The following is a 27,837-nucleotide window of genomic DNA, read 5'->3' on the forward strand; positions in this document are numbered from 1 at the left end:
GAGCTGACAATATTTAATTTACTGGTCAGGTTCACCTATTATTTGTATGCATTAAACCAAAACACATTCCTAATTCACTAAAATTTCTTTGTGGGAATACAAGGAAATTATAATGAATAAGGTTGAGGTCAAGTGGACCCTTAGTGGACCTTAATTATAAATTATCCCCCCCAAAAAAAAGAAAAAAATAACTGTCTCCCTTGGCAATTTTCTTACCATGAAACAAATGAAAAAGGGAAATTTATCTCCAACCATAAATCCCCAACGTTTCATTTTTATTTTCCCCAAGTTCACTTTCTCACCTAGCTAAGCAGCATTTCCTGCTATTATTAGCTGCTGGCCCATTATCAGCTGACCAGTATCTGCCAAACTCCTTCCTTCAATGAGCTCAGGGATTTCTGAGGAACTCCACATATGCAGACTTCTGCTTACAGCTTCTAATTATTTTCTAACAGATAATGAAACATTTAAGTTCAGAGAGGTTAGATTAAAATTTTAAGAAGATCAAAACCCTAGATAAAACTGCAGTGGCAAAGATCACTGTAGAAAATCCTAAGTTTTTTAGCTTTGTGTGATGAAGAACCCTTGCTGATTGCTTATTTTCTGTGACAAACTGACCTCATAATTTTACCACCTCAGAGGTATTCATTCTTCTTTGTATTCACGCTGTGCCAAGCTATATGCAAACTATGTGATGAGTATCAAAAACACGACTTCTTAGGAGCTGTGCCAGCATTTAGAAATGTTCAATGTATTGAACATATATTGATATCTTTTCCCTTACTGGAAAATAAGTGAACTATGTATGTAGTAAATACAGTACAACTTATTGTTTTACCAAGGTTCAAGAGGTATTGATTCTATGGTAATCATTTTATGCAAAGTGATCATGATGAGATTAAAATGTTTAGGCAATAAAATGAATCTGAATTAAGCTTTCATTTCTTGAACCAAATCACTGCTGTATGAATAAACACTTTGGCCACCTGATGCAAAGAGCTGACTCATTAGAAAAGACCCTAATGCTGGGAAAGACTGAAGGCAGGAGGAGAAGGGGACAACAGAGGATGAGATGGTTGGATGGCATTACCAATTCTATGAACATCAGTTTGAGCAAACTGCGAGAGACAGTGAAGGACGGGGAATCCTGCAGTCCATGGGATAGCAAACAGTCAGACACGACTGGGCGACTGAACCACAACAAAGTAGAAAAATAAAATTGCTTTATGCCACATAATATACATCAGGATCTTCTTCAGATAGATTGTCCTTTCCTCCTATAGAAACCATATTTTGCAACTTTAAATCTATTGTACAAACATTAAGTATTAACAAAACTATCTATGTCAAGGTTTGATATATCTCGAATTATTCGCTGATTTTCCAGAAATTCTATTTCCTAGTCTATGAATACCTTGTGAGCAAACGCTTTCTACCTGAATTTTACGAGCAATCTTCACATTGTAAATAGCTCTTCTGACTGAGACAGTCAAAATGAGTGGGGATTTTTCCTAAGCCATCATAATTAGCAAACACAGCTTGTGTTGAAGTCAAAAATTGTACATGATCAGGGTCATTCTCTCCCAGCTCTATGGTAACACAGCAATACATCCTCTAATCATGTACAAAATTCCCCAAATTTCAGAGTCTAGAGAGCTGGAAAATACTGCAATATGAAAAGCAATAACTTTGACAGACTACTGATTTTCATTCACCAAATTTAAATACTGGCACAGTAGACTATGTGCCCTTGAGAAATGTCTTTTCATTCACATAAATTCAAGAAACCCTCTGAAGAAACAGAAGCAGGCAGGAGCTTATTAAGTTACACACTGAGACTTACAAAGAACAACTTGTTTTGGATTTAGGTGGTTTCTTTTAGGTGCTTCAGGAGAGAAATTAAGTCTGTTAGAATATAAAACTCATCCAGTACTTTGCTTATTTTCAAACTTTTTAGTTCTCCTAAGACATTTAAACTCAAGTTTTAAGATATCTACTAAATTCAGATAACTGTCACTGGCCATGATTTATAATGACCGCAGTCAATTACTTTTACTTATTCATTTTTGCCAAAATCCATCACAAAATCAAACATTTTTCTTTCTATATAGGACCCCATCCTTGTATCTTTACCTCTATTGGAACAAATAAATACAGTCAAGAGATAAGGAGGAACTCTAATGAAGCAAACTCTATTCAAAATCACTCTACAAGATTTCCAAATAAGATTGTGTGTGTTTGCGTGCGCTCAGTTGTGTCTGACTCTGTGCCCCCAGGCACTGTGGCCCGCTGGGCTCCTCTGCCCATGGGATTTTCAGGCATGAAACCTGGAGTGGGTTGCCATTTCCTACTTACTCCAGGGAAACTTCCCTACCCAGGGTTTGAACCCAAGTCTCTTATGTCTCCTGCATTAGCAGATGGATTGTTTACCAGTAGTGCCACCTGGGAAGCCCATTATAAGACTGAGAAGAAGTTAAAAATGAAACCCAATAGTACCATCCTATACATAGTAGAAACATCCAGAGGGAAGCGTTCATGAGGTTCCCACTAGGGGAGGTTACTGGCCTCCTCTATGCAAGGAAAGTCTACAAGAGATTTTCCTTCTCAAAGGGCTTTCAGGTGGTACATTCAGTCCTACTCACAAAGTCAGTATAAGGCCCTATTACCCAGTAATATGTTGATGTGGTTGATTCAAAACATCTAATAAACTGATTTTGTAGAAATAAATCAGAGATAAACAGTATAAATACCTAAAAAAAGTATCCAAGTAAAATAAGGCAAACACAGAAAAGGACTGTTGGAGGGAAATATTACAGAAGTCAGTTAATCTAGAGAGAGGAGGAGGAAGGAGGAAAAATTACTGCCTTTAAAACCATAGAAAAAATATTTAATTGATTAACCAAATATTTATTGTTCTCTATGTGCTTGTATTGTGTTTGCCACTAGAGATACAGGTATGCTGTCAAAAGACAGTCCCTGTCACCAAAGGTCCTACAACCCAGTGTTGGAGAGTGGCAATCTACAATAATAACTGGGACAAATATTTATATACAATGTTGCTATTGTTGTTTAGTTCCTAATTCATGTCAACTCTTTTTTGACCCCATGGACTGTAGCCCACCAGGTTCCTCTGTCCATGGAATTTCCCAAGCAAGAATGCTAGAGTGGGTTGCTATTTCCTTTTCCAGGGGATCTTTCTGACCCAGTGATTCAACCCACATCTCCTGCATTGGCAGCTGGATTTTTTACCACTACACCACTTGGGATGCCCCTGGGTATTATTAGTAGATTACAATTTAGATTAAGGAGTCAAGAAAGGTAGATTTGAAAAAGTATACTTAAGCTGAGAAAATAATGATAACGACAAGTCCATTAGGTATAACTGGAAGTAGGAAACTGTAGGCAAAGGTACTGACTAGTTTGTAAGAGTTGTGGAAAGAAATTCAGTGAAGAGAAAGAAGCCTCAGAGGATAGTGAAGAGCTCTGGAAACCAAGGGTCTAGTGTTTTATTTACTTTAGCAAAAACACGGAAAGGTTTTATGCAGAGGAGTAACACGATTCAAACTTTATATTCAAGAGCAGGGAGATCAAATTGGAAGTTATTCTCATAATTCAAGCTGGAGAAGTTGATGACTTAGATTAATGTGGTAGCAATAGAATGTTGGAGGAGGAGGAGGGCACAGCAACCCACTCCAGTATTCTTACCTGGAGAATCCTATGAACAGAGGAGCCTGGTGGGCTATAGTCCATAGGGTTGCAAAGAGTCGGACACAACTGAAGAGACTTAGCACAACAGAATGTAAAAAGAAGATGATGATCTCTAAATGTGTTTATGAAATAGAATCAAAGCATTGTTCTTGAATTTGTAGTAGCAGTTTGAGGGGCTGTGACATTTAAAAATAAATTTCTTATGGATCCAATAAAGTAAATGGGTAAGATTATTATTATTAAATGGATAAGATTAAAAACAGAGGAGATGAAGAAAAGAAAATGAAAAGATACCATCTGAGTTAGTTAAACTAGAGGTACTACTGAGATTTCAGAGCAGATTTCCTCATCCCACTAATATGACATCAGCTAGAGATGAAGGATGGGCTTCTCTTGTGGCTCATCTGGTAAAGAATCTGCTTGCAATGTGGGAGACCTGGGTTTGATCCCTGGATTGGGAAAATTCCTTAGAAGGACTGATGCTGAAGCTGGAACTCCAATGCTTTGGCTACCTGATGCAAAGAACTGACTCATTTGAAAAGACCTTGATGCTAGGAAAGAATGAAGGTGGGAGGAGAAGGGGACGACAGAGGATGAGATGTTGGATTACATTACAGACTCAATCTTGGAGTTTGAATAAACTCTGGGAGATGGTGATGGACAGGGAAGCCTGGAGTGCTGTAGTCCATGGGGTCGCAAAGAGTCAGACATGACTGAGCGACTGAACTGAGAGTTGAAGGACAGGGAAGCCTGGCATGCTGCAGTCCATGGGCTCCCAAAGGGTCGGACACAACTTAGTGATTGAACAAAAACAAGAGTTGAAACAACTCCCACTGACACTGAGTATCCTAAAGATGATACAAAGGAGAGTAACACAGAAACACAATTCTCATAGACACATCTTGAGAAAATAATAAAATGACTGATGTGTAAGATAAATAAATGCTCCTATTGTATATAGAGAAGAAAACTAGTTATTTACCTTTTAACAAGAAAGTAACCATTTACATAATAAATTGACTCTTCTGAAACATATCTCATTGCAGTACCTTTTCATGAATTATATGGGTGATTTGGTAGGGAAGCTGAAATTGAAGCCAAGAAGATTCTAGTGAACACTAACCTGAAGTATTATTGATCAGTCATTGAAACTTAGGATAGTTACAGCATTTCTTTTATCCAAAGATTAAGCAAAACATTTAAAAACATATTCACTTCCTAGACAAATAAAATAATGTCAAATGATAGTGGGCTTAAATATCAGGGGAGATAAACAAAAAGAACAGAGTGGTGGAAGCTCAGATAAACTCAAGAGTCTGTCTGACTTGACCAGACCATGGTCTTCAATTCCAGGGATTCTGCTCATTAGCATCATTTTAAAAGTATATGTTATGCATCATTTAATGCATTTTTTTAAAGAGAGACAAACAAAACAAAAAATATCTGTGCTTTCCCAATGAACTGGTGCTGTTTAAAATAAGAACTAGGAGAGTGTATTAATGGAGGCATTCTTAAGAAGGTGGACCTTCAGAGTCATTTTCTTAATGTTCAATATGATCTTCTTTTATGGGAATGAAGAATGTACTGGCCATTCACTAGAAGTGTGTTATTATCATCATTATGAATCCATTAGACATACTCAGGTGAGCTGACTAACAACCTTGTGACCAAATCCTCCTCTTGCTTTTAGTGTATTATTTAATAGAATGCAAATTGCTCCTTACTTATTTTTGCCTATGGTAAAAATTCTAAGGAAATATAAAAGGCCATTCCTTTGCCCTTGGAAATCAACAGAAGTAGTAGTAGAATTTTGAGTGTTAAGTTGCCGCATATGTAACAAGTAATGCACAGCTATATCTGATAAACCTAGTAGCAGTAATTATTGAATCTAGAATAGTCTACCCTAAGTGTAAAGTAGTGGGGAAGGAGGGCATCACAAAAGTCTTGTTGTGGTGGTTGTTTAGTTACTAAGTTGTGTCTGACTCTCTGCAGCCCCATGGACTGTAGCCCACCACCAGGGTCCTCTGTCCATGGAATTTTCCAAGCAAGAATACTAGAGTGGGTTTCTATTCCCTTCTCCAAGTGATCTTCCCCACCCAGGGATCTAAGCCATGTCACCCACATTGGCAGGCAGATTCTTTAGACCACTGAGCCACCAGAGAAGCCCAACAAAAAGGTCTAATGCTTAATGTTAGGTAGGTAGAATAGGGAAAAGGAGTCTGGGAGGCTAAACACAGCAGAAGCCCAACTCGGTGAAAGCTCCGGCGGTGGAAACGGAATGCAAAGAAAACTCAGCACAGGGGAAGTGACAAGAAGCCCAGCGTGCTGGAAATGGGGACAGCAAAAAAACAAACTCAGCAGAAAGCTCACGTGGCTCAGTCTCAGATTCCAGAAGACCTCCAGTTGGGGTAGGAAGTCTCCGACCCTATAGCTGGAAGAATATATGGCTAAGAAAATCTTAATTCCTTTACAATCTCTGGTTTCTTGTTTCCTCGAACCCCCCGTGAACAGGCAAGCGGCAGTGAGTGCGGTTGAGGGACTCTGGCAGGGGCTGTGCCTCAGTGTGTCCCAAAGGCTCCACTATCCGCTAGGCCCCAGTAGCTGTTGCCCAAGTGGGTGGGGGGGGTTCCATCTGTCCTTAATTTTCTTTATGCCAAAGATCAGACCAATGAAAACTGTGAGCACAGGTCGGGTTGTTAGCAGATTTTCTGGCAGGTTATGAAGGGGATTCCTCAGCACGTTTTTTCCACTGCTTTTACCTCCCATCCATCTTTCAGCTCTTTTCTCCTGGGACTTGAGCCCAGCCAAAACCCATGGTGCCTGGCTTCAGGACCTAATAAAGCATGTCTCATTCCAAAAATTCAGTGAGAGACACAGCGATAGTTAAGAGGTGCATTTGTTTAGGGTCAGAGAGAAGCATGCTCCACAGGGTGTGGGCCATCACAGAGGAGAGTGAAGCGGCCATGGAATGTGGTGTGGTTAGTTCCCCCCCCAACCCCCACAACTGGGTGATTCCATATGCTAATGAGTGGGAGGATCATTCCAACAATTGGACATTCCCCAACTGTTTTGACAGTTTGTCCTCATTTTGACAGTGCCTTGAAACTGTCCTCTGATGTGTCACTTAGTTTGCAGATTGAGGATCAATGGGTTTAATTGAATTTGACTTGTCATCTTGGACCCATTTGATTTTAATTGGTTTCTGACATGCCCTTGGGTTATGTCATTCTTTTAAGCCCTGCCCCCTTCCCTCCAGTTTCATGCTCTTTTCCTGAGCCCTGTCCAGACCCACAATGTTGCCTCTACAATCTTCTGGGGGGACAACTAGAAATTAGCTGTCCTAGGAGGAAAATACTGTATAATATCCAATCTCTAGATATTCAGGCCTTCATCTCCTGTGTTTCCTACATGTGCAACAACAGCATCTCTCAGTGAACCCACTAAGGCAGGCGACAGGCACACAATGCCTGCTAGAAGTCCATCGCTTGGCATCCCTTCAAGGGCAACTGGGCTTCCAGGAATAATGTTTGCCACTTTGGGAGTTAGCCCTGCAGGCCATTTGGCCTAACCCTTACCACTCTTCTAAAGTTACAAACATACCCCTGGATCAAATCTCCACTCCACTTTAATGGAACATCTGGTCTCTTAATTTGTTCTTAAGCCACTTACTAACTCCTACAACCAGGATACTGCCCCCTTGTAGGCAACATTGCTCCAGCCCACTGATTATTAAAATACTCTTAATGGCCCTTACAGGACCAGATAACCCACTCCTTTGTCATTACTTCTGCTATTACCTAAATTACCTATGACAATGAAATGTTCACCATTGGATACACCCTAAACTGCTCTTATGGAGGACTAGGGGAGAAAATCAATGACTTACATGCCCTCAGAGCAGTAAGAAGATAAGGCTTAGGTTCACAGGTTCCCAGTTCACCAGGTTCCCAGTTCACCAGGTTCCCAGTCTCAGGGGACAGGCTTGGATTACTTTACGTCATGATATCTATTCCCATCCGTGGTGGACAAATCAGCAATAAGTTAAGATTACAACCCCTTAATCTTACCCAGCACTGGTCACGCTGGAGACCTTGAAGACACCCAACTCCAGTCCAGGGGTCCCAGGAAGTCGACCTGCCTTGACCTGCCCAGGGATCTGGTCCTTGGAAGGATGTCATGCCTCAGCTTGCTCAGGGATCTGCCAGTCCAGGGGTCCCAGGAGGTTGACATACCTCAACCTGCCAAGGGACCCAATTCTTGGGAGACAACATGCCTTGACCTGCTCAGGGATTCGATCTCCAGGAGGCTGTCATGCCTCAGCTTGCCTGGGGATCTGCATCCTGACCCAGGGACACCTGGCTCTCAGGTTGCAACAGTACTGGGTAGGATAAGCTTCAGAAAGACTCACCCCTAAGGAAGTCCACCCATGGACATAGAAAGAAGCCTATTAGTCGTGGGACTATGCCCAATCTCAGCAATAACTCAGGAGTCCAGTGAGAACCCTGTTGCCTTTCTGGAAAGTCTAAAAGAGGCCCTCCAAAAGTTTACCAATCTGGACTTAGACTCTTGTGAGGGACAGGTGATTTTAAAAGATAGATTCCTGTCCCAATGTGCATCTGACATCAGGATAAAGTTACAACTCCAGAAACAGGACTCTGCTGCCTCTTTAGATGAGATCGTCCAGACAGCCACCAATACCTTTTATAACAGAACAGAAGAGGGAGGCCAAGGCCCAGGAAAGGGAGAGAAGGAAAGAGATAAGGCATGCCCAGATGTTGGTCACCCTCCAGGGAAGCCTTATGCAAACTGAGTATTTGAAGGAAAAGACACAGGGCAAATGACTAATCTGTAGACAGGTGGGGCAATGGGCCAAAGAGTGTCCAAACCCTGACAAGTCTCCTAAAATGGTTTGCTACAATAACCATCAATTGTGACATTGGGTAGCACTCTGCCCTCGGGACCCACGAGCTTCAAGGTCAAGTGCCAAGCATTCCCTCAGGATTGTTCAACAGGACTGAAGCAGCCCACTCCAGCCAGCCTGCCTGCCACAGATAGCCATCGCAGGGCTGGAGCCAAGGGTGCAACTTGGGGCTACCTACTTTGTCCTGTCCTCCTCCTCTGGAGTCTTCTCCTTCCACACCTGTACCATTTGGGGTGCTACAGGAAAAACAATTACTGAAAGATTCACTCAAGCACTTCTTAGTTGCTGTGATGGACAAATATTTTCCCACCAGTTTATGGTGGTCCCTGAGTGTCCTACTCCCTTATTGGGAAAAGATATACTCACTAAACTGGGGACCACCCTTGTGATAGGAAGCTTTTTCAGGCGTTAGAGCTCTACAGCTTCTGTTACTACTTAGGAACCCATTACATCCTGTCCAATAGGGAGGGACCAAAAGCTATGGGAGGACAAAATTAGCCCCCAAGTGTGGGCCCAGGGGACTCCTGGATGAGCTCACCATGCTCAACAAGTCATCACTGTCCTCCGAGATCCCACTCGGTTTCCAAACCAGAAATGATATCCCCTCAGAAGAGAAGCTCAGGAAGGACTACAGCCTCTAATAAATAAACTCCATGCCTGTGGGCTAATGGTCCCCACAAACCTGCTGTGTAACACCCCAATCCTTCCTATAAAGAAAAAGCATGGGACCTGGTGAATGGTTCAAGATTTCCAGATCATAAATGAAGCTGTAGCCCTTCTCCATCCCACAGTATCCAATCTCTATGTAATTTTGGGAGAAATCCCACACAGTGCCAAGTGGTTTACCATCTTGGATCTCAAAGATGGATTCTTTTGCATACCATTGGCTAAAGAATCCCAACAACTTTCTGCCTTCGAATAGGCGGCTTCAGGAAAAAAACACCAACAGATGACTTCGACAGTATTACCTCAGGGGTTCAGACACCCCCAACCTGTTTAAGTAGGCTCTTAGCCAGGATCTCCTAGATCTGGACCTGGGACCTAATAGGAAAATATTACAATATGTAGATGACCTACAAATCTGCTCTCCAGATGAGAAAAATGCCCAACAATATGCAATTCAGATTCTAAACTCTTTGGCAGAGAGGGGATATAAAGTCTCCTGTGCTAAGGCACAAATGGTCAAGACAAAAGTCACTTATCTGGGAGTTCAGATTATACATGGGTCCAGGAGGCTGTCCTCTGATCAAGGAATCCTCCAGTTTTGTGAGCTTTCCTGGGGCTAACTGGGTATATTAGAATCTGGATAACCAACTATGGCCTAATTGCCCAGCCCTTATATGAAAGCTTGAAGGGACAGGATGATTCAATTCCACTGATGTGGGGAACTCCTCAAAAGAAGGCACAGACTACACTAAAACAAGCCTTAACTCAAGCACCTGCCTTGAGGTTGCCAGACCCAGAAAAAGCATTCCAACTTTATGTCCATGAAAAAGAAGGAATAGCCTTGGGATTGTTAACTCCAAGGTTGGGACCTGAGCCCAGCCTGTAGCTTACTTATCCAAGAGACTCGACCCAACCACCCAAAACTGGCCTCCCTGCCTTTTAAATCTTGCAACTGTTGTAATCCTGATAGAAGATGCTTCAAAACTCTCTTTTGGGGGCAGACTATTTTTACCAGCCACCAAGTGAAACAACTCCTAAATGGGAGAGGCCATTTATGGATGTCTGATCAAAAAGTCCTCAGATATCAAGTAGTGCTGATGGAAAATCCAGGCCTGACTATATCCCCTTGTGAGGTTCTTAATTCAGCTGCCCTCCTGCCTACCCCTGAGGGCTCTCTCCCCTTTCACTCTTGCCTAAAAACCTTGGACAACTGGACAAAATCGCATGAGAGATTGTCAGAAGATCCTCTGACCAACCCTGAGGAAATCTGGTACGCTGATGGAAGCAGCTTTGTCTTGGATGGAAAAAGAAGAGCTGGATATGCAGTAGTCTACAATTTTGAGTCCTAAACCTTGGCCACCAGATACTTCAGACCAATTAGCTGAACTCATAGCCCTGACTCGAGCTTTAGAGCTGGGAAAAGGAAAAAGAGTGGCCATTTACACGGACTACAAGTATGCCTTTCTGGTGCTACATGCACATGCTGCTATTTGGAAAAAAAAGAGGCCACTTGACCACCTGAGGGTTCCCATTCAAATATGGTGATCAAATCCTTAGGCTCTTGGAGGCAGTTCATCTGCCCACTGAGGTACCAGTTTCCCACTATAAAGGACACCAAAAAGGGAGTACAGAAGTGGCATGAGGGAACCAACTAGCTCATCAGGCAGCTAAGAGAGCAGCATTACAGAATAATGACCTAACAGGAACCTTAGTTCCATAGACTAGTTTGCCAGAAACTCCTTCACATCTTGAAGGTGAGACCCTTAAAACTAAGCGTGATGGCTTTCAGGATCATATGGGGTGGTTCCAAAAGGAGGGACTCCTTTTTCTCCCATCGGGAAACTCCAATGGATGTTGGTTAATTCCTTACATGCCACCACTCATCTAGGGGAAAAGGCCCTCCAAAGATTACTAGAAAAGTCCTTCAGAGGAACAGGCCTCCAAATGACTATAAGGCAAGTGGTCTCCTCCTGTCCCACTTGCCAATTAAACACCCTGCAAAGAGCTTGAAGACCCCAGCTGGCCCAGCCCATTCAACGACATGGGACCTACCCAGGAGAAACTGGCAGATGGACTTCACCCAGATGCTAGTTTCTCAAGGGTATAAATACCTATTCGTCATTATAGATACATTCACAGAATGGATTGAAGGCTTTCCCATATGGAGTGAGAAGGCTGAGGAGGTAGTAGAAAAACTGCTCCATGAAATCATCCCAAGATTTGGTCTACCCAGGTCATTAGAAAGTGACAATGGGACATCATTTACTTCTAAGGTCACCCAAGGGGTCTTTAAAGCATTGGGCATTACTTATTATCTCCATCATGCCTGGAAGCCTCAGTCTTCAGGAAAATTAGAAAGAGCCAACCAATTCTTAAAATCAGCAATAAAAAAGATAACCCAGGAGACCTCCCTGGGATGGAAGGAGGCTTTACTGACAGCTCTCCTCTGCACCGGTATTGCCCCTAAGGAACAGGTTGGTCTTAGTCCTTATGAGATGCTATATGGGAGACCTTTTGCTTATGTCAACAACCTCTTCCTAGACCCAGAGGCTCAGACTCTCTGGTCTTATACCATGGCCATTGGGCAATTCCAACTGGATGTATGCTTGTGGGGTGTCAACCAGGACCAAAAGATTCTAAAGAGTCACCACTATATGCTCCAGGGACCCACGTCCTAATTAAAGTCTGGAACAATGGGTCCCCAAAGGCTCAAATCCAGCCCATATGGAAGGGCCCCTACCCTGTAATACTTTTTACTCCTGCAGCAGTCAAGATACCAGGACACGACTTCTGGATTCACTACTCACAAGTCAAGCCATGGAAGAAAACAGAAGAGGACACTCAATACACCTGTGAGCCCCTGGGAGATCTCAGATACCTATTCAGAACTACAAATGAGTGCCATTCTAATGAACCCCCAAAATTAAGTTTCTGGAGATAAGATTTTTCAGCTCTAAAGAGTCAACACAGCTTGGCAGGGGTTGTACTCCAAAAGAGACAGGAGATAGATCTCCTGATCCCTGAAAAAGGAGGAACTTGAGCCATCTTGAATGAAATGTGTTGTTTCTGGGTAAATACCTCCAGCTAAGTTGAAGAAAGTCTCACAGTCCTCAAGAAAAACATTCAAACCCTACAGGATCTCAAAGAACAAGCTGGAGAGTTCCTGGGGTAGCTGCAGTCTCTTTGGGAGATCCTTCTCCTGGTGAGGGGAAATTTGGAGTTGGCTAATGCGCCTACTAATCCTTGTTATCACAAGGATGTTACAGCATCATATTGATGCTGCTTATGATTGCTCCATGTATTATCAACTGTCTAACTCATTTTGTCTCTGCCCAGGTCAACAAGCTACAACATGCAGCTCCAGTTCAACAAGGATATATAAAACTATAGCCAACCAGGGAAAATAGCAGTTCTTATAGCAGTGTCTACTCTTAGATGGACACTGCTATAAGGACTCTGAGGCTTGAGACTAGCAAGAGGGGGAGGCCCCATGCCCCTCACCATCCCAGTTCAGCAGAAAGTAGCCAGAGAAACCTTGATGACCCTATTCCCAAAGAACTGGGCCTCCTATCTCTTAAGGGGAGCAGGTTAGGTAGTTATAAAAGGAAAAAGGAGTCCAGAATGGCAGGGGCTAAAAGACAAAGAAAGGAAAAGCCTGCAAAAATAGAACCAAGGAAGGTCCGAGGACCTCAGGTGAAACAAACAGCCCTCTTGGCTAGCCCAGTTTACATAGGGCAGGCTCAGGGATGACGAGACAAATGTATGAAAGGGGAAGACTAGAAGAATTGAGACCTCTCTTCTCTTCTCTTGACTTTTGGGTCCACCTGTCCTACGCCTCAAGGGTGTACTGTGCTTTGTTTTTCCCAACAAAACCTAGATGTAACACTGGTTCATCCTTCGCTTCAAATTTTTGCTGTGGTGAGACAGAACTGAGGCAATTACGAACTCCCCTGACACTTCATATTCATAAATATATGCAGATTGTTTACAAAAGAGACTTTATTTTCCTCCTATAAAATGATATAAAGCATAGGCACACATGCACACACTCACACACATATACAAATACATATCTACAGAACCAGTTTTCACAAGAGATATGTAGCATGGACGCATTTATTCTTGTTTGAAAGTTATCCTTGGAATGTTCTTCCATAGTGCTGTACTGACCTTCTCCTGCCTTTCTTTGCCCAATGGCTTTCTCTTGCTATTGAAGCTTGTTTTGCCACATTCAGCAGGCAGGGCATGCAGGAGAATAAACGCGTTTCTCTTCCAGTATCCCTCAATCAAAGACTGACAGCTGGAGTCCTTCCATCACCTCCCTTGTACTTTAAGGAGAGTAACTCTGAGGTGTATGTCCTACACGAGCTGCCAGAATCTCTCCAATGGAAAGAAACTCCAGTCATTCATGACGGCAGTTGGTTTTACTGATTCCCCTTTCTCATTTCCATTTCTTCTTACTGATGAGTCCCTCACCTCCAAAATAAACTACTTTCACTCAAATCCTTGTCTCATGGCCAGCTTCTGCTTCTGGAACAACTCAAACTACTACATATGCCAAAAATGACTTTTAACTTAATAAGTGTGGGAATATTGAGCAATTTCAGCTCAATTCTTAGGTCCAAATTACAAACAATTTTACTAACAAAGACCTTTTTATTGATATGTTATTTAAGTACTTACAACATTCTACACACATAACAGATGAGCTAAAAACTTAGGTACAAAGAGTAGCTATGTGTTTGAATTAAAGTTATACCAGTCTACTTAAAATGCTTAATTCACCATTAATTTTGCCAATTCAGCTGTGTTTTAATCATTGTGAAGCTCTCCTAGTGATATGAAAGAAGTTGAGAAAATGCTTGCTATCAATTGAAACTGCCAATAGCAGTCCATCAGTCTGTTAATCTTCTAGCAACTATTCAGCAGGTAGGAAAAGTGCAGTCAAAATATTTTCCCTCATTTTTTTTTCTTTTCACTTTTAATAAGATCAGACTGTTAGAGTCTGTTGGTCACCAGATCCATCAACTATCTAGGAAAATGATTCCTTTCATGGCTCAATCAGAGCCTCATCTAAATTTCAGCAGAAATCTATGACTTCAAGCTGCCATCCCTACTTCTGTTTCCATGGGAATAGACTTCAGACAGGGGAAAAGAAAAAATGGATGGGGTTAGGAGCTTTCAAATAATCATTCAAAATCATGATGAGGTTTTCAGAGCTTCTTTCCTAGGTGATTATTCTGTAGCCTCTTAACCCCTTTTTGCCAGTCTGTTTCCATGGAAATATGACAAAAATGGCTGTCTAAGTCTCCAGCAGAGATTATTAGCATTCTTGTGAATTTCAGCTTTGGCTGCAGTCTAGACTGAGTAAGATCTTTCTATACCAGTTTTACATATTACCCTACACTGTGTCTACACATTGTCATTTTTACTTTGAAAGTTCCCTTCACGAATTTATACTTATGATCAAGATCAGATTGATTGTGACATTGCTGAAAAAGCCTTCAGTTTTACATATTAATATATGAATCAACTGCAGAGTGTGTCAGAATTTTTAGAGTGCAGAAGAAAGAATATTTAGTTACTAGATTCAATAGACGTTAGATAGGTGTTGGTAGATATGCAACAAGGATCATTTTTTAAATATTTAGCAATCAGTAAGACACAGCGCTGAAACTAAGCACAACCCTGTGGGGCTCCTGGGCCTGGGAGCCTTTCTGCTCAGCCTCCACAACCTTGCCTGAGTTCTAAAAGAGAGGTTCAAACAGTTGCTAATCAGAGAAGGGAGGGGATGCAGAGACAAGGGAGGAACAGCCTAGAAAAAATAGTGTAGCTTTGGGGCAGGGCCCTGTTTCCTCTCAAGAGATACACATAACAATATTTTTGAGCTCTTTACAGAACTAAGTTCAGTCACTCAGTCCTGTCTGATTCTTTGCAACCCCATGGACAGCAGCACACAATGCTTCTCTGTCCATCACCAACTCCTAGAGCTTGTTCAAACTCAAGTCTATCGAGCTGATGATGCCACCCAACCATCTCATCCTCTGTTGTCTCCTCCTCCTGCATTCAATCTTTCCCAACATCAGGGACTTTTCCAATGAGTCAGTTTTTTGCATCAGGTGACCAAAGCACTGGAGCTTCAGCTTCCAATGAATATTCAGGACTGACTTCCTTTAGAATGGACTGGTTGGATCTCTTTGCAGTCCAAAGGACTCTCAACAGTCTTCTCCAACACCACAGTTCAAAAAAGAACTAAAACCTCCAACAAATGGAAGAGTAGCATTCTTCATTCCAGATAAAAGGAACTCAAAACTTTCAAGAGAGCAACTGAGGCCATATTAAAGAAATGCAGGCCCAGCATACACCCTAATTTTATCAGCAACTCCACCCTTAAACTACTGCTATAAAACTCCTCACTAAACCATCCAGGGTTGGGACAACCAATTTCAAGAGTGAAAGCCTGCTTTGTTCCCCTCTGCCTTGCAAAGCAATAAGCTATTCTTTTCTGCTTCACCCAAGCTCTGTCTTGGAGATTCGATTTTGCACTGGTACAGGCAAGCAGGGGCTTTCTCAGGTGATCCTAGTGGAAAAGAACCCACCTGCTAATACATGAGACTCAGGTTCAATCCCTGAGTCTGGAATATCTCCTGGAGAAGGCAATAGCAACCCACTCCAGTAATCTTACCTGGGAAACCCCATGGATAGAGAAGCCTGATGGGCTATAATCCATGGAGTCATAAAAGAGTTGGACACAACTTAAGGACTAAGTGACAATAACTCTTGAGCTTTCAGCAATCAACAATAATAAATAGAGCTTTTGGCATCAGCATCCATCAATCAGAGCAACTGGTTGGTTTCACTAAAATTATCAGCCCTATTATACAAAAACCAATAAGTTATTAAAAGTAGACCTATATAAGATGGTTATAGCATTATACCCAAATAAATTATCCAGCACCACAATGTGAGCTCCTGTAAAACTTACGAAAGAGCTTACAAGAGAAAAGGGTAGAAATGCACAGCAATGCATCTTTTTAAAAATCAGAGTGCATATACTTTCATATAAAGGTCATTTGAAAATCAAAATCATTCTTATTACTGAAGACATTATGCCAAAAGTTAGAGAAAGAATACATATGGGTCTTTGATAGTACCCCTGGCAAGATACCTTGTGTTGAATGTAAAAAAATAACAGCATGCTGCATATCAAGTCTCATCTGTCGTACTTTCTGAAATTTGCTGAACAGCTCAATCTACAATTTTTGCTAGGGGAAATCAAAGTTCCCATTGACCTTATAAAGTATACTTATTTTTCAGAACTCTCTTACTATTCTATGAAAAAAGTGAAAGTTACTCAGTTGTGTCTGACTCTTAGGGACTCGATAGACTGGGGCCTGCCAGGCTCCTCTCTCCATGGGGATTCTCATGGAAAGAATACTGGAGTGGGTAGCTGTTCCCTTCTCCAGGGCATCTTCCCAACCCAGGAATCGAACCTAGGCCTACTTGCATTACAGGTAGATTCTTTACTGTCTGAGCCACCAGGGAAGCCCAAGGGTACTAGAGTGGGTAGACTATCCCTTCTCCAGCAGATCTTTCGGACCCAGGAATGGACCCAGGATCTCCCACATTGCAGACAGATTAGTCTTTACCAGCTGAGCTACCAGTAAGCTATTCTATAGTTGGAGCATTTTACCTATGAGGGCTTCTCTGCAGTCTGAATTGAAAAAACTAAGTTTCAATGAGCAATTATCTGAGTTACTAGGTTCCTAATTTAAATTTAATGGCAACTATTGAAACTAATCTTGATTGATGTTTTCAACTAAATAGATCATAACAACAATAAAATAAAACAGTCTGGTTAATTTTTCAAATCATCACTACTCTCAAATGCAGTTTGGCACAGTGCTTAAACACATGGCCCTTGAGAGCAGGATTTTGTCTGCAGGCCAAACCTGGCCTTCAGCTTACTCATGTAAATAAAGTTTTACTGGAACACAGTCAGACTCATTCCTGCACTGTTTTTAATTGTCTATGGCTGATAATCTACCAAAGGAAGAGAGCTGAGTAGTTGCCACAAAGATCACATTGCAGGAATAAGCTGTAATATTTATTCTCTGGTCTTTTAAGCAAAAGTTTTTTGACCCTTGCCCAAGCCTTTAATTATAAGATTATGCCATTACAAGAGAAGATACTTTGAAGTTGGAGTCTTTTTTTTTTTTTAATTTTAAAAGTAGTCAATAATGGATAAAAATGTGATCGCCTGGTGTCTGTACTTACATCCATAAATTCCACATTGGCTTTGGGACCAGTTGTTTCATTAAGGATCTTAATAGCCACAGGAATCTTCACTGTTTCTCCTTCAGGGACCCAAATACCCTTTGTGGGGAAAAAATTTTCACATTAAATCTATATTAACATAGATACAACATTTAGATCAGACACAAAATTTGATTTAACCAGTCATGTGCTTTCATTACCAGAAAATGAGTCACATATATATTCTGCTTTCAAGGTGTTTACACTATTATAAAATTCATTTGTATACATAAAAAAGGCTTTAAATAGTTAAAAAAAAGAAAGAAAAAATCATTGAAATATATGTAATAATATTTGACTTGGATGATATCAATTTCTTATGACTTTGAGAAGGCTGTTTTGATTTTTGAACTTCAATTGTCTTATTTGTAATTTAGAAGACTGGGCTATATAATGTTAGTGGTTCTTCTCAGCTTTAATATTATCTAATTATTCTGTAACTAAAAATACAATAAGATAAAAAAGCACATTCTCATGTATCAAAATTCTGATTGATTTAAGAATTCATGTTCTAAAGTGACTTTTTAAGAATTAGTTTTAAAAGGCAAGTACTAAGGAGTATTGAACACATATTAATTTGTCTATATTATTTAATACTATGTATGTAGCAAGGATTTTTATTATTTCTAAAGTAATATAAAATATTTACATTAGTCATTGCAAGTTTTCTTTTCTTATAGAAATATAATATGAACAACATCTATGTATTGTGGGAAAGTATAAAATAGGTAGAGTTTGATTAAAGTATAATGTTATGTTAAATAACAGCATTTCTGGGTAAACAATTCAACCATTTAACTGAGGACAATGATCCTGATAATATAGGAATGCATGAAATATACAAGAATATTTTTTTAAGTGTATCCTTCCAAAGGCACACAGAAGAAGATATGAGTCTACATGTAAAAAAATCTCAAATTTTAATTTATTAGCCTTGACATTAGAAACATCTTCTAAGGACAGTTTTAACATTAAAATGAATGGAAGAGAGCAGCTCCACTTCCTGTTTTTTTTTTAATACCATTTGCTTGTAATTATAAACATTTTTGAAACTTTTTCACATAGTACTTCTATGCTAAAATATATATATGTTACCCAAAGTGGTAATAACATAGAGGATAGAAACATAGGAATTATTAAAAAGTCAAAATATTAAAGAAAAAAAAAGACTTAAACCTTTAGAAGTGAATTTAATAGTGAATAGGGAAATCCATCTGTCAAATGCAAAATAATAGGCCAAGCTTCCTATGGTACAATTTTAAAAAAATGATTAATGCAGAAATGGAGGTGGAGAAGCCCAAGGCCTGATTTCTTGTTCATGGTACTCAAGTGGAGAACAGGCTTACCATTACTCAATAAAGTAACCTGAGAAGCGGTTACCTTAAAAAGATACGGAATCAATGTGAAAATATCTCTAAAGTATACTTCCAAAATAAGAAAATAAATTCACTGTAAATTAATTTTTGCTGCTTTCAAAATAAGTATAGTCATATAGTCATTATTTTCTAGGCCCTATGGGATCAAAATTCAACTATATTGATACGTATGATATTGGTTCAAATATCTTATGTTTAGGCACAGCATTACTTCAAGCAGATGGAAAAATTAACTGGTAATTGGCTAGGCAAATTTGCATTTCTGTGGTCAAGAATAATTCTTTATAGTTTAAGATAGCATGTCCTCGTAAGAACTAACTATTTTAATTAAAACTTAGGGTCAACTATAAACACTGTAGGCATAAAATTTAAACATAGTTATGGAACTTTCAAAAAGCTTTTAATAGAAGTAATTTCAATAAGTGTACACCACTCTTGGACAATGGGCAAATAAATGTTGCTAATATAAAATTATTAATAACGCTTTATTATTAAATGTCTAAATAATATTTTTCCCTGCCAAGGTTACTAAACAACATTTGGTCTTGAGTTACACAGTATTCATGATTTACAATAAAATTCAATTTCCAGACCATATCATCTTTAAAAACATAAGGGTGATTATATGCCAGGTACATTTCAAGACTGAGTTACTTTTAAAATGGAAGCCCATATTTTTCTAACATGATATAATTAAGAGAAACAGATAAGATAGTTTGTGTCTTTGAACATACAAAGATTTTGAAGACCAGAAAGTACCAAGTCAGCTAATAGTTTTAAATTTAACTGAACAAAATATGCAGAACAGGAGATTTAGAAACATCTGCAATTGACCATAGAATTAAAGTTTTATTTTAAAGAGATGAGATTATTTTGGTAAACTCAGGAGAGAAAATTAAGGTTTATATTCCAATCATTAATAACTTCCATTAAATAATTCTGCTTTAAATGTAAAAAAACATTTTAAGATGCAAAATTATTAAGATCTGACCTATTTTAGCTGATATATTCTTAAAAATGTAAGCTTGCATATCGCTTTAAGACATTTGTCAAAGCAAATTTTGGTAATTAAAGCAACGGACATTACAAAAAGGATTTAGTATTATCCAACAGAGTTTCTTATTCTTGTTATTTACAATTAAAAATAAATTTCACCACAATTAACCTTGGGCTTGGCCTTTGAATTGGTTTTGTAATTAAGTTAAATAAGTAAACATACAAATGCCTTCATTTGAACTCTCCCTTTCCAGAAATATCTCTCTTATTTAAAACCCATGATGTTACCCTCTCCTTCTATCTAACCTGAACTTTACAAAGTCACTTTTTTAGTTTGCATATAATGGTGAAGACATTAAAACTGGAAATTATCTGTTAAATTATAAATGTTATAAGGTAGGCAAAAAGTGCTTTAGAAGTGTATTTCTGTGTGTTCTGAAGAGATGGGCTAGTAGGGTCCAGATGGATAGGTCTTTGGATTGTTGACTTAAAAAAATGCACATGAGAGGTGCAACTAAGTTTTATTTAGGGCAAAATGAGGACTGAAGCCCAGGATACAGCACCTCAAATAGCTCTAACAAACTGCTCCAAAGAGGGGGAAGGTCAGTATTTATGTGATTTTGGTGGAGAGAGAGTACATGCAATTGAGCACATATCTTTCCAGAACATTTCTGCTAGTTTCATGAAGTCCTCACTCTGAAGCATTTTACTGCCTTTCTACATATAAGGAGATGTAAGAATCGGGTTCATAAACTCGGCTCCTGAAAATACCTACCTGAAGACCTGTTCTGCCAGTTTTTCCCTGAGCACAGATTGCCTCATTTCTGTTCTCCACCCTAAACTCCTTTCAGGGGATGCTGAAAATCAGCAGCACATGATCTAATGCTTGTAGAGATGTGTTTCCTGCTTTTTCATGACTGTCTCAAACCCAACTTGGTCAATACAAATTAATGAATTCATTTGTGTAGCAACTTCTCAATACTATAAAGATTCTTCTTGTAGAATATTAAAAAGGAAATTAGGTTGGCTAGAACAATAACTCTGGCTATTATTTAGAACAAGTATGAAACAAAAGTGAAACTAACTGATGGTATGTGTTATTTTTTACTTACTTTGTAAACAGTTCCAAAAGCACCTGAGCCAAGGACTTTCACTCTTTTGAGCTCAGTTTCTTTCAAAATACGAAGTTGAGCTTGATTGGGCGCTGTGCCACTGGGAGTTAAGGGTTCTACCAGCTACAAAATAAAAGAAAAACAAAAAATACAGGTTATACAACTTTCAGTCCAGTAATCAGTGTTCTTCTCTCTTTCTGTCTGGTTTGCTTTCTCACAGGTAAAAAACACACACAAACCCATTTTAGATTGACAAACCCTATGTATATAAAATGTATCACTCAGCATTCCTCTAACCCTACTCTTTCTCTATTGATGCTCTTCACCTGAGTGAACACAAGTAACAAGTATGTACCTTGGTCTAAGGGATGTTTTTTTTTTCCCTATTTTTTATAAAAATCTAGAGACTAATTGCTTGGAAAATCCCATGGACGGAGGAGCCTGGCAGGCTGCAGTCCATGGGGTCTCTAAGAGTCAGACACGACTGAGTGACTTCACTTTCACTTTTCACTTTCATGCATTGGAGAAGGAAATGGCAACCCATGCCAGTGTTCTTGCCTGGAGAATCCCAGGGACGGGGGAGCCTGGTGGGCTTCCATCTATGGGGTCGCACAGATTCGGACACGACTGAAGCGACTTAGCAGCAGCAGCAGAGACTAATAAGGGGCTTTTAATTTTACTTCATGTTCCTTCTTTTGGACAAGTTCAGCTAAGATTCAGAGATTTTACTTATTCAACTGTACTCTATCAAAGTTTTTTATTTTTTCATTTCAGGAAATTTAATACAAAAATTAAATAATTTTTTTAATTAAAAAAGCTACCTTTTTTTTTTTTCTAGCATTTAATATCTTTACCAAGGAAGTCAGGGCAAATACATAAAAAAAGAAAAAACAAGCTAGCACAATGTCAATAAACAAACACAGTGTTTCTAAATTTTTCACGTACGTGTAAATTACTGGAGGGTTTTGTTAAAATGCAGACTTTGGTTCAGTAGGTCTGGATTTGGGGCTGAAATCCTCATTTTTATAGAACTCTAGAAGATGCTTTTTTATGATGTTGGTCCTTGAACACATTTTAAGCAACAAGGCCCTAGAATACCTTCCAGGTTAAAAATTCTAAAATTCTGTGAATTGATTCTAGATTATAAATGAATGCTATGGAATGAAGAGGAATAAAATAACAAATGGGGAATGAGGTTTGCTTTTTTGGCTTCCTAAAAGGAGGTAGACTTTAAAACTAGTCTTGAGATAATAAACATGGATGGACATGGGTGAGGATACTGTCACCAAGAACAGTTTAGACACAGCCTCAGGAAGAAGGAAGAAGGTATGGAAGAGACTAACACACAGAGAAGGACAGGTCCGAAGGATGAGATTAGGGTGGGAGATGCAAAATCCGGAAGTGGGCTGGTTATGGGGCAAAATTAGGCTGATAATTTTAGATGTCATTGTTTAGATGCCATTGCCAGAGAGAATGGGTGAGCAGGAGAAATGAATGCAAATGCATGCCAATTTCTTATGTGAAGAACACCACCAGTGACAAAAATGTAGACAAAAGAGAGTCTCCAGATACCAAATAGTCTATACTGAATGTTAGAATTTTAGAAATTTACCTATGCTTGAGGGAAAAGCAAGTGAGACAAATAAGAGCTTCTTTTTTCTTTTTTTTTTAAAGTTAATAAAGGAATTAAACTTTAAATCCAGACAAATAGCTTGTTCTTTCTCAGCATAAGGAAATAATTAAGGGCTACTCCTACTCACATTGTCTTGAAAACCACCACACTATTTTAAAATGTCTGTTTACAAGGCTAACTGCAGTGTGGTCCTCCAACTTGGTTATTATTATAATGCTCCTGTGAACATCACGGTCTACTTAATTAGCTGAACAGGATCATGAATATAAGTAACGGTTAGCAAGAATTTGGGAAAAATGCTAACAAATATCAATAAAATTAGGCTTTCTTTTTAACAGTTTGACAATACACTTCTATTTCATTTTCAAACTTAAATTGTAATAATGCATATAACTGCATTCAAGTCACATAAATCTCAGAAAGAATCACACAAGTCTTTATTAAACCTGAAAACAAAATCTCCTACAGAGGATTATCTTCATTTGAATCCTGCTGTACAGAATTTGTTTGGTAGATTTTGATATATATACTATGTGTGTAATAAGAAATTTTTATAAATTATTTCTTAAATCACATGTAAAAGTCATACAAAAATCATATGTAAATTTGGGAACTGGATTTTTTTTGCACTTTGGGTTAGATACACTTAATATATATATATGTGTGTGTGTGTGTGTGTGTGTGTGTGTGTGTGTATGGACTCTCTATATAGACATGGGCCTTTCAGGTTGCCCTAGTGGTAAAGAACCTGTCTGCCATTACAGAAGGCGTAAGAGATGTGGGTTTGATTCCTTGGGTTGGGAAGATCTTCTGGAGGAGGGCATGGCAACCCATTCCAGTGTTCTTGCCTAGAGAATCCCATGGACAGAGAAGCCTGGCAGGCTTCAATCTATAGGGTTGCAAAGAGTCTGACACAACTGAAGTGACTTATCACATAGCATATATAGACTTATACTATGCAATAATTTCATATTTTGAAAACTTCACTATTCACAATTCTACTTGAGACATTTAGTCCTCTGCAATTTTCTTAAGTATCATCCAATTTGTTTTTTTACAAACACATTTTTCCCCAGGAATTTAATATATCATTAAAAGGAGCATAGTTTTGTTTTGTGATGTAGTATGATAGAGTTTAAATCTGTGGGGTTTTATACCACTGCTGCCACTCATAAGCTTAGGATGCAATTTACCCTTCCTGGCCCTTCATTTCACATCTGTAAAGCTGGTGTAGCAATAATTACCTTAGAAGATTGTTAAAGGATAAAATGGCATATAGCATAGATGAAAAAATTTGGAACGTTATCTGCCATAATATAGGCAACAAATCTGTCACTTCAAGGGATAGGATTGTCTTTCATTAATATATTTTTAAATTACAGCATCTATAAAAACATTAAGCTTATCTCCATCTCAATACAGGTATGTTAAAAAAAAGATTTCTTACTTTTATGTATGCAACAGAAAAATAGACACTGTGGAGGAAAATGATTTGGGGGAAGTGTATCAATTTTAAAAACCTTCCGACTGCACATCAAGTTTTCACGACTTTCACCTCTGAGGCAAGATTTCTTGCTTCAGTAATTGAGAATTTAAGCTGATTCTCTTAAGAGAATTCTGTTTAGGTGGTAGAAAATCATAGTTATTCACTTTTACTGAGAGAAATATGGGAATTCAAAATAATCTAATTTTGCCCTAAGTGATAACTTTCTATTTTTTTAAAATATAGAATATACTTACAAAACCAATTAGTGTGCATTCATTTAGTAATGAAATGCCAATTTGATGGGCATTCTTTGAAAGCACTGTATTAATAAAACAAGACAAACAACTCTTTTCATAGCAATGAGCTATGAAAACACACAAGGTTAAGAGACAGAATTTGTCTTCTATTTATTCAAGAACCTAAATATCCACTGCTATACCAAACCTTCCATTCTTCTTCAACTCTAGTTTATTTACTTCACGTTTCAAGATTCTCTCAGTGACTGCTCCAAACCGGCCATATGAGAGAATTCTGCCTGCCAAACTTTTATTCATGTTCACATGTACAAAGCTGAAAGTGATCAAGTTGGGTCTTCTGCATCATCCAGCTTAAGTAGAAATTGTTACCGTGTTCACTCTGTGTCTATAACTGACTACTGAATGCTTGAACAAGTCTATTGATAAGACAGCCCATTCTAATCTCAGATAACTTCCATCATTAGAAAGTATTTCCTTACATGTAGCTGTATAGTAGCTTTCTGAAACTGTCATATATTTCTTCTATCTAGATCAACTTCTAGAGGAAAAGAGCTAAAATTTAATTCACTATCAGTGTGAGAAACTTATGAATGAACGGATATTCCCATTCCTCTCAGTGTTAAGAGGAAGTCAGACTGCAACACTGACAGCAATAGCAGAGAAGGCTGTCTCAGTACAGTTTTGCTCTTAATTGTTCAGACAGGCATGGGTATGTGTATCGAGAGACAGAGGTAGGATTTAAGTTGAGAAAGCTATGGTTTAACACACATTCTTCTGCAATTGCTTTCCCTCTGATAGCCTGTATGCTGAAAATGATCATCTTGCATGCCCGAGAACTCAGTGTGGCAATGTAAAAGAAATTATAATATTCATGGGTAATTTACATATTCACAATAACTAACATGCACAATATTAAATGCATAGTGTGGGAAGGTCTAAGCTTTATCCTGAAGCTCGTCTTTTCACTGATGCTATAATGAGATCGGTGGCTACCCACTGAATGACCCTTAATTAAAGCATAAATTGTTTGCCGATCTGGCTTTATTTTAGCCAAAATAATCCTATCTCTTGTTAACATTTTCCTGGTTCTGTTACGAAGATATATTCTTACTCAGGTATTCTCTGTATCTCCTACTTTGATATACTAGAGTTTATTAATGGACCCCTGGCCCCCAAAGAAACAGATCTATCTTTTCCCAATATGATAATTTCCTTGACTCTTGCTATTTGCCCTCTTCAAGTCATGAGCCTGCCTTGACTACATTTATTATATACTCTGATTTTTCATCAACTTTGTATAATAGAAAGTAGAAAATATTAGTCGTTCAGTTGTGTCCGACTCTTTGTGACCCCATCATCTGCCCATGGAATTCTCTAGGCAAGAATACTGGAATGGGTTGCCATTTCCTTCTCCAGGGGATCTTCCAGACCTAGGAATTAAACCCGGGTCTCCTGCATTACAGGCAGATTCTTTACACTCTAAGCTACCAAAGCATACTATAAAAATATAAATCCTCAGCAAAAAAACAAATAGAACTTACACCTGGATTAAAAACTGAATATCATAAAAACTTTCTAACTCTAATGAAAGTGCCTAGACACATGAACAGAAGAAATGAACATCTCACCTCTGTTTCCAGGAATCTTCTTAAGGCTCTTTTCTTTTTGATGCTCTTCCTTCGAGCATAAACTGCAAATGTTAGGCCCACAATGACCAGGATGAAGAGCCCACCAATGACTCCAGCTGCAATTAGAGGAGTCCTGCCAACCAGAATGGAAAAGAGAATAATAAAAGTAAGAGAGAAAAGACAGAAAAAGAGAAAAGGATGGTTGTGTACCCATATATCACAAGTCTAATCAGTTAGAAGAAACACAAACAAAAACGCATTACCTTTTCTCATGGTAAAAACTGCACTTTTTTTTTGTTTTTGCTTTGTTTTTTAATAGTAAACCATGCACAGACAACTAATCTTTGGGGATGAGCAGCCACAACATGCCATTTGATGAAACATGTAAAATCTGATAACAAAATGAAGAACAAATGCCAAATTTTTGATATAGGATCACTTTAAATTGTTTTGCTTTTATCTATAAAGAAGAAAAATGCATTTAAATAGTTTTGTTGTGACATACGCTACTATTTTCAACATTTTCTCTAAAGCAGGCTTTCTCAACAGTGGCACTATTGACATTTGGGGCTAGATACCTGTTCATTCTGGGGACTGTCTTACGCATTTTAGGATGTTTAGGAGCATCCTCATCCTCCATCCACTAGATGCCAGCAACACTCACCCTCTCCCCAGTCATGCCGTTGTCTCCAGACATTGCCAAATGTGTGTCAAAATGACTGCCAATTGAGAACCACTGTTCTATACCAAGAATGAGTCGTTTGAGGACATATGAACCCCATGCTTCTGACATACAAATATACCAACAGAGAGATGCATTGACAAAGTGTTATTTCAAACTCTGTCAAGGGCAATGCTGTTGGGAACAGGGGCAGAAGAAAGATGAAGAATTGGGTCAGACAGGTTTTCAGAGTTATGACTGGAGTAAGCAGTATTATCAAAAGCATGACTAAGCATAATATACCCATGAAAGAAGTCTATACATTAAGTATTAAATAAAAATACATAAACAGCATTAAAATAGGAAGACATTGACCAGAGATTTTTATTCTTAAAATGTTTCTCTAATATATTACTTACTAAGACATGCTTTTTAAACTGATCACTTTTTGTTTTCTGCTTACTTGAAAAGTAATGTTTATGGTCTTAACTTCTTGTCCTAGAATAGATTAGTATCTGTACGCTTCCTGTGGTCAGTCTTGAAATACATTAATTTCATATGCCATATGAAACAGTTCAGAGTAAAACACATATTGACTATGAAGTCATGATAGATATCAAAACTAAAAAAGACTTCTCTGAATGCTCATGTTTTCTATGGTAAAGTGTTTTATGTTTTATATTACTATTTGCAGAAGAACTTATTTTATACAGCTACACTATTAGAAAAAAAAATATTTCTTGTTCCTATAAGATAAAGTTTTGCTCAAAGATCAGAAATAATGAAAGTGGATGATCCAAAATAAAATATTTAAATTTTAAAGAGCTGTTGGAAAAAAAATTCTAACTTCTTCTGTAAATGAAGTCATATATTTTAAACATTGTAACTGTTATCTTATTGTCATATAAAACTGCAAAGAAACCTTAAAAAGTGGTTCATCCTAAAGGTTGTTGCCTGGTGGTTCAAAGTCCTTCAGCACATTGAAATGTTGCTATAATTCAACCAGATTTTCCTAAATGGAATTTTCTAAAGATATAAAAATCTATGCTGAGAAAATTACACTACAGCATGGAAACA

The 27,837-nt window shown here is 38.7% G+C and overlaps 1 protein-coding gene across 2 annotated transcripts in view; it reads right to left on the bottom strand.

The window, feature by feature from the left end:
* Positions 1–27,837, bottom strand: part of ERBB4 (erb-b2 receptor tyrosine kinase 4) — a 1,302,405-nt gene that overhangs the window by 225,677 nt on the left and 1,048,891 nt on the right. For both annotated transcript variants that reach the window (XM_069578247.1, XM_069578248.1), the window contains exons 17-19: positions 26,100–26,232; positions 21,096–21,218; positions 17,573–17,671 (exon numbers count right to left, since the gene is read on the bottom strand). In XM_069578247.1, coding sequence (XP_069434348.1) covers positions 17,573–17,671; positions 21,096–21,218; positions 26,100–26,232 — 355 coding nt within the window. The remainder of the gene's footprint in view (positions 1–17,572; positions 17,672–21,095; positions 21,219–26,099; positions 26,233–27,837) is intronic.

This window comes from Ovis canadensis, chromosome 2 (genome assembly GCF_042477335.2).
Source record: "Ovis canadensis isolate MfBH-ARS-UI-01 breed Bighorn chromosome 2, ARS-UI_OviCan_v2, whole genome shotgun sequence".
Classification (NCBI taxonomy): Eukaryota; Metazoa; Chordata; class Mammalia; order Artiodactyla; family Bovidae; genus Ovis; species Ovis canadensis.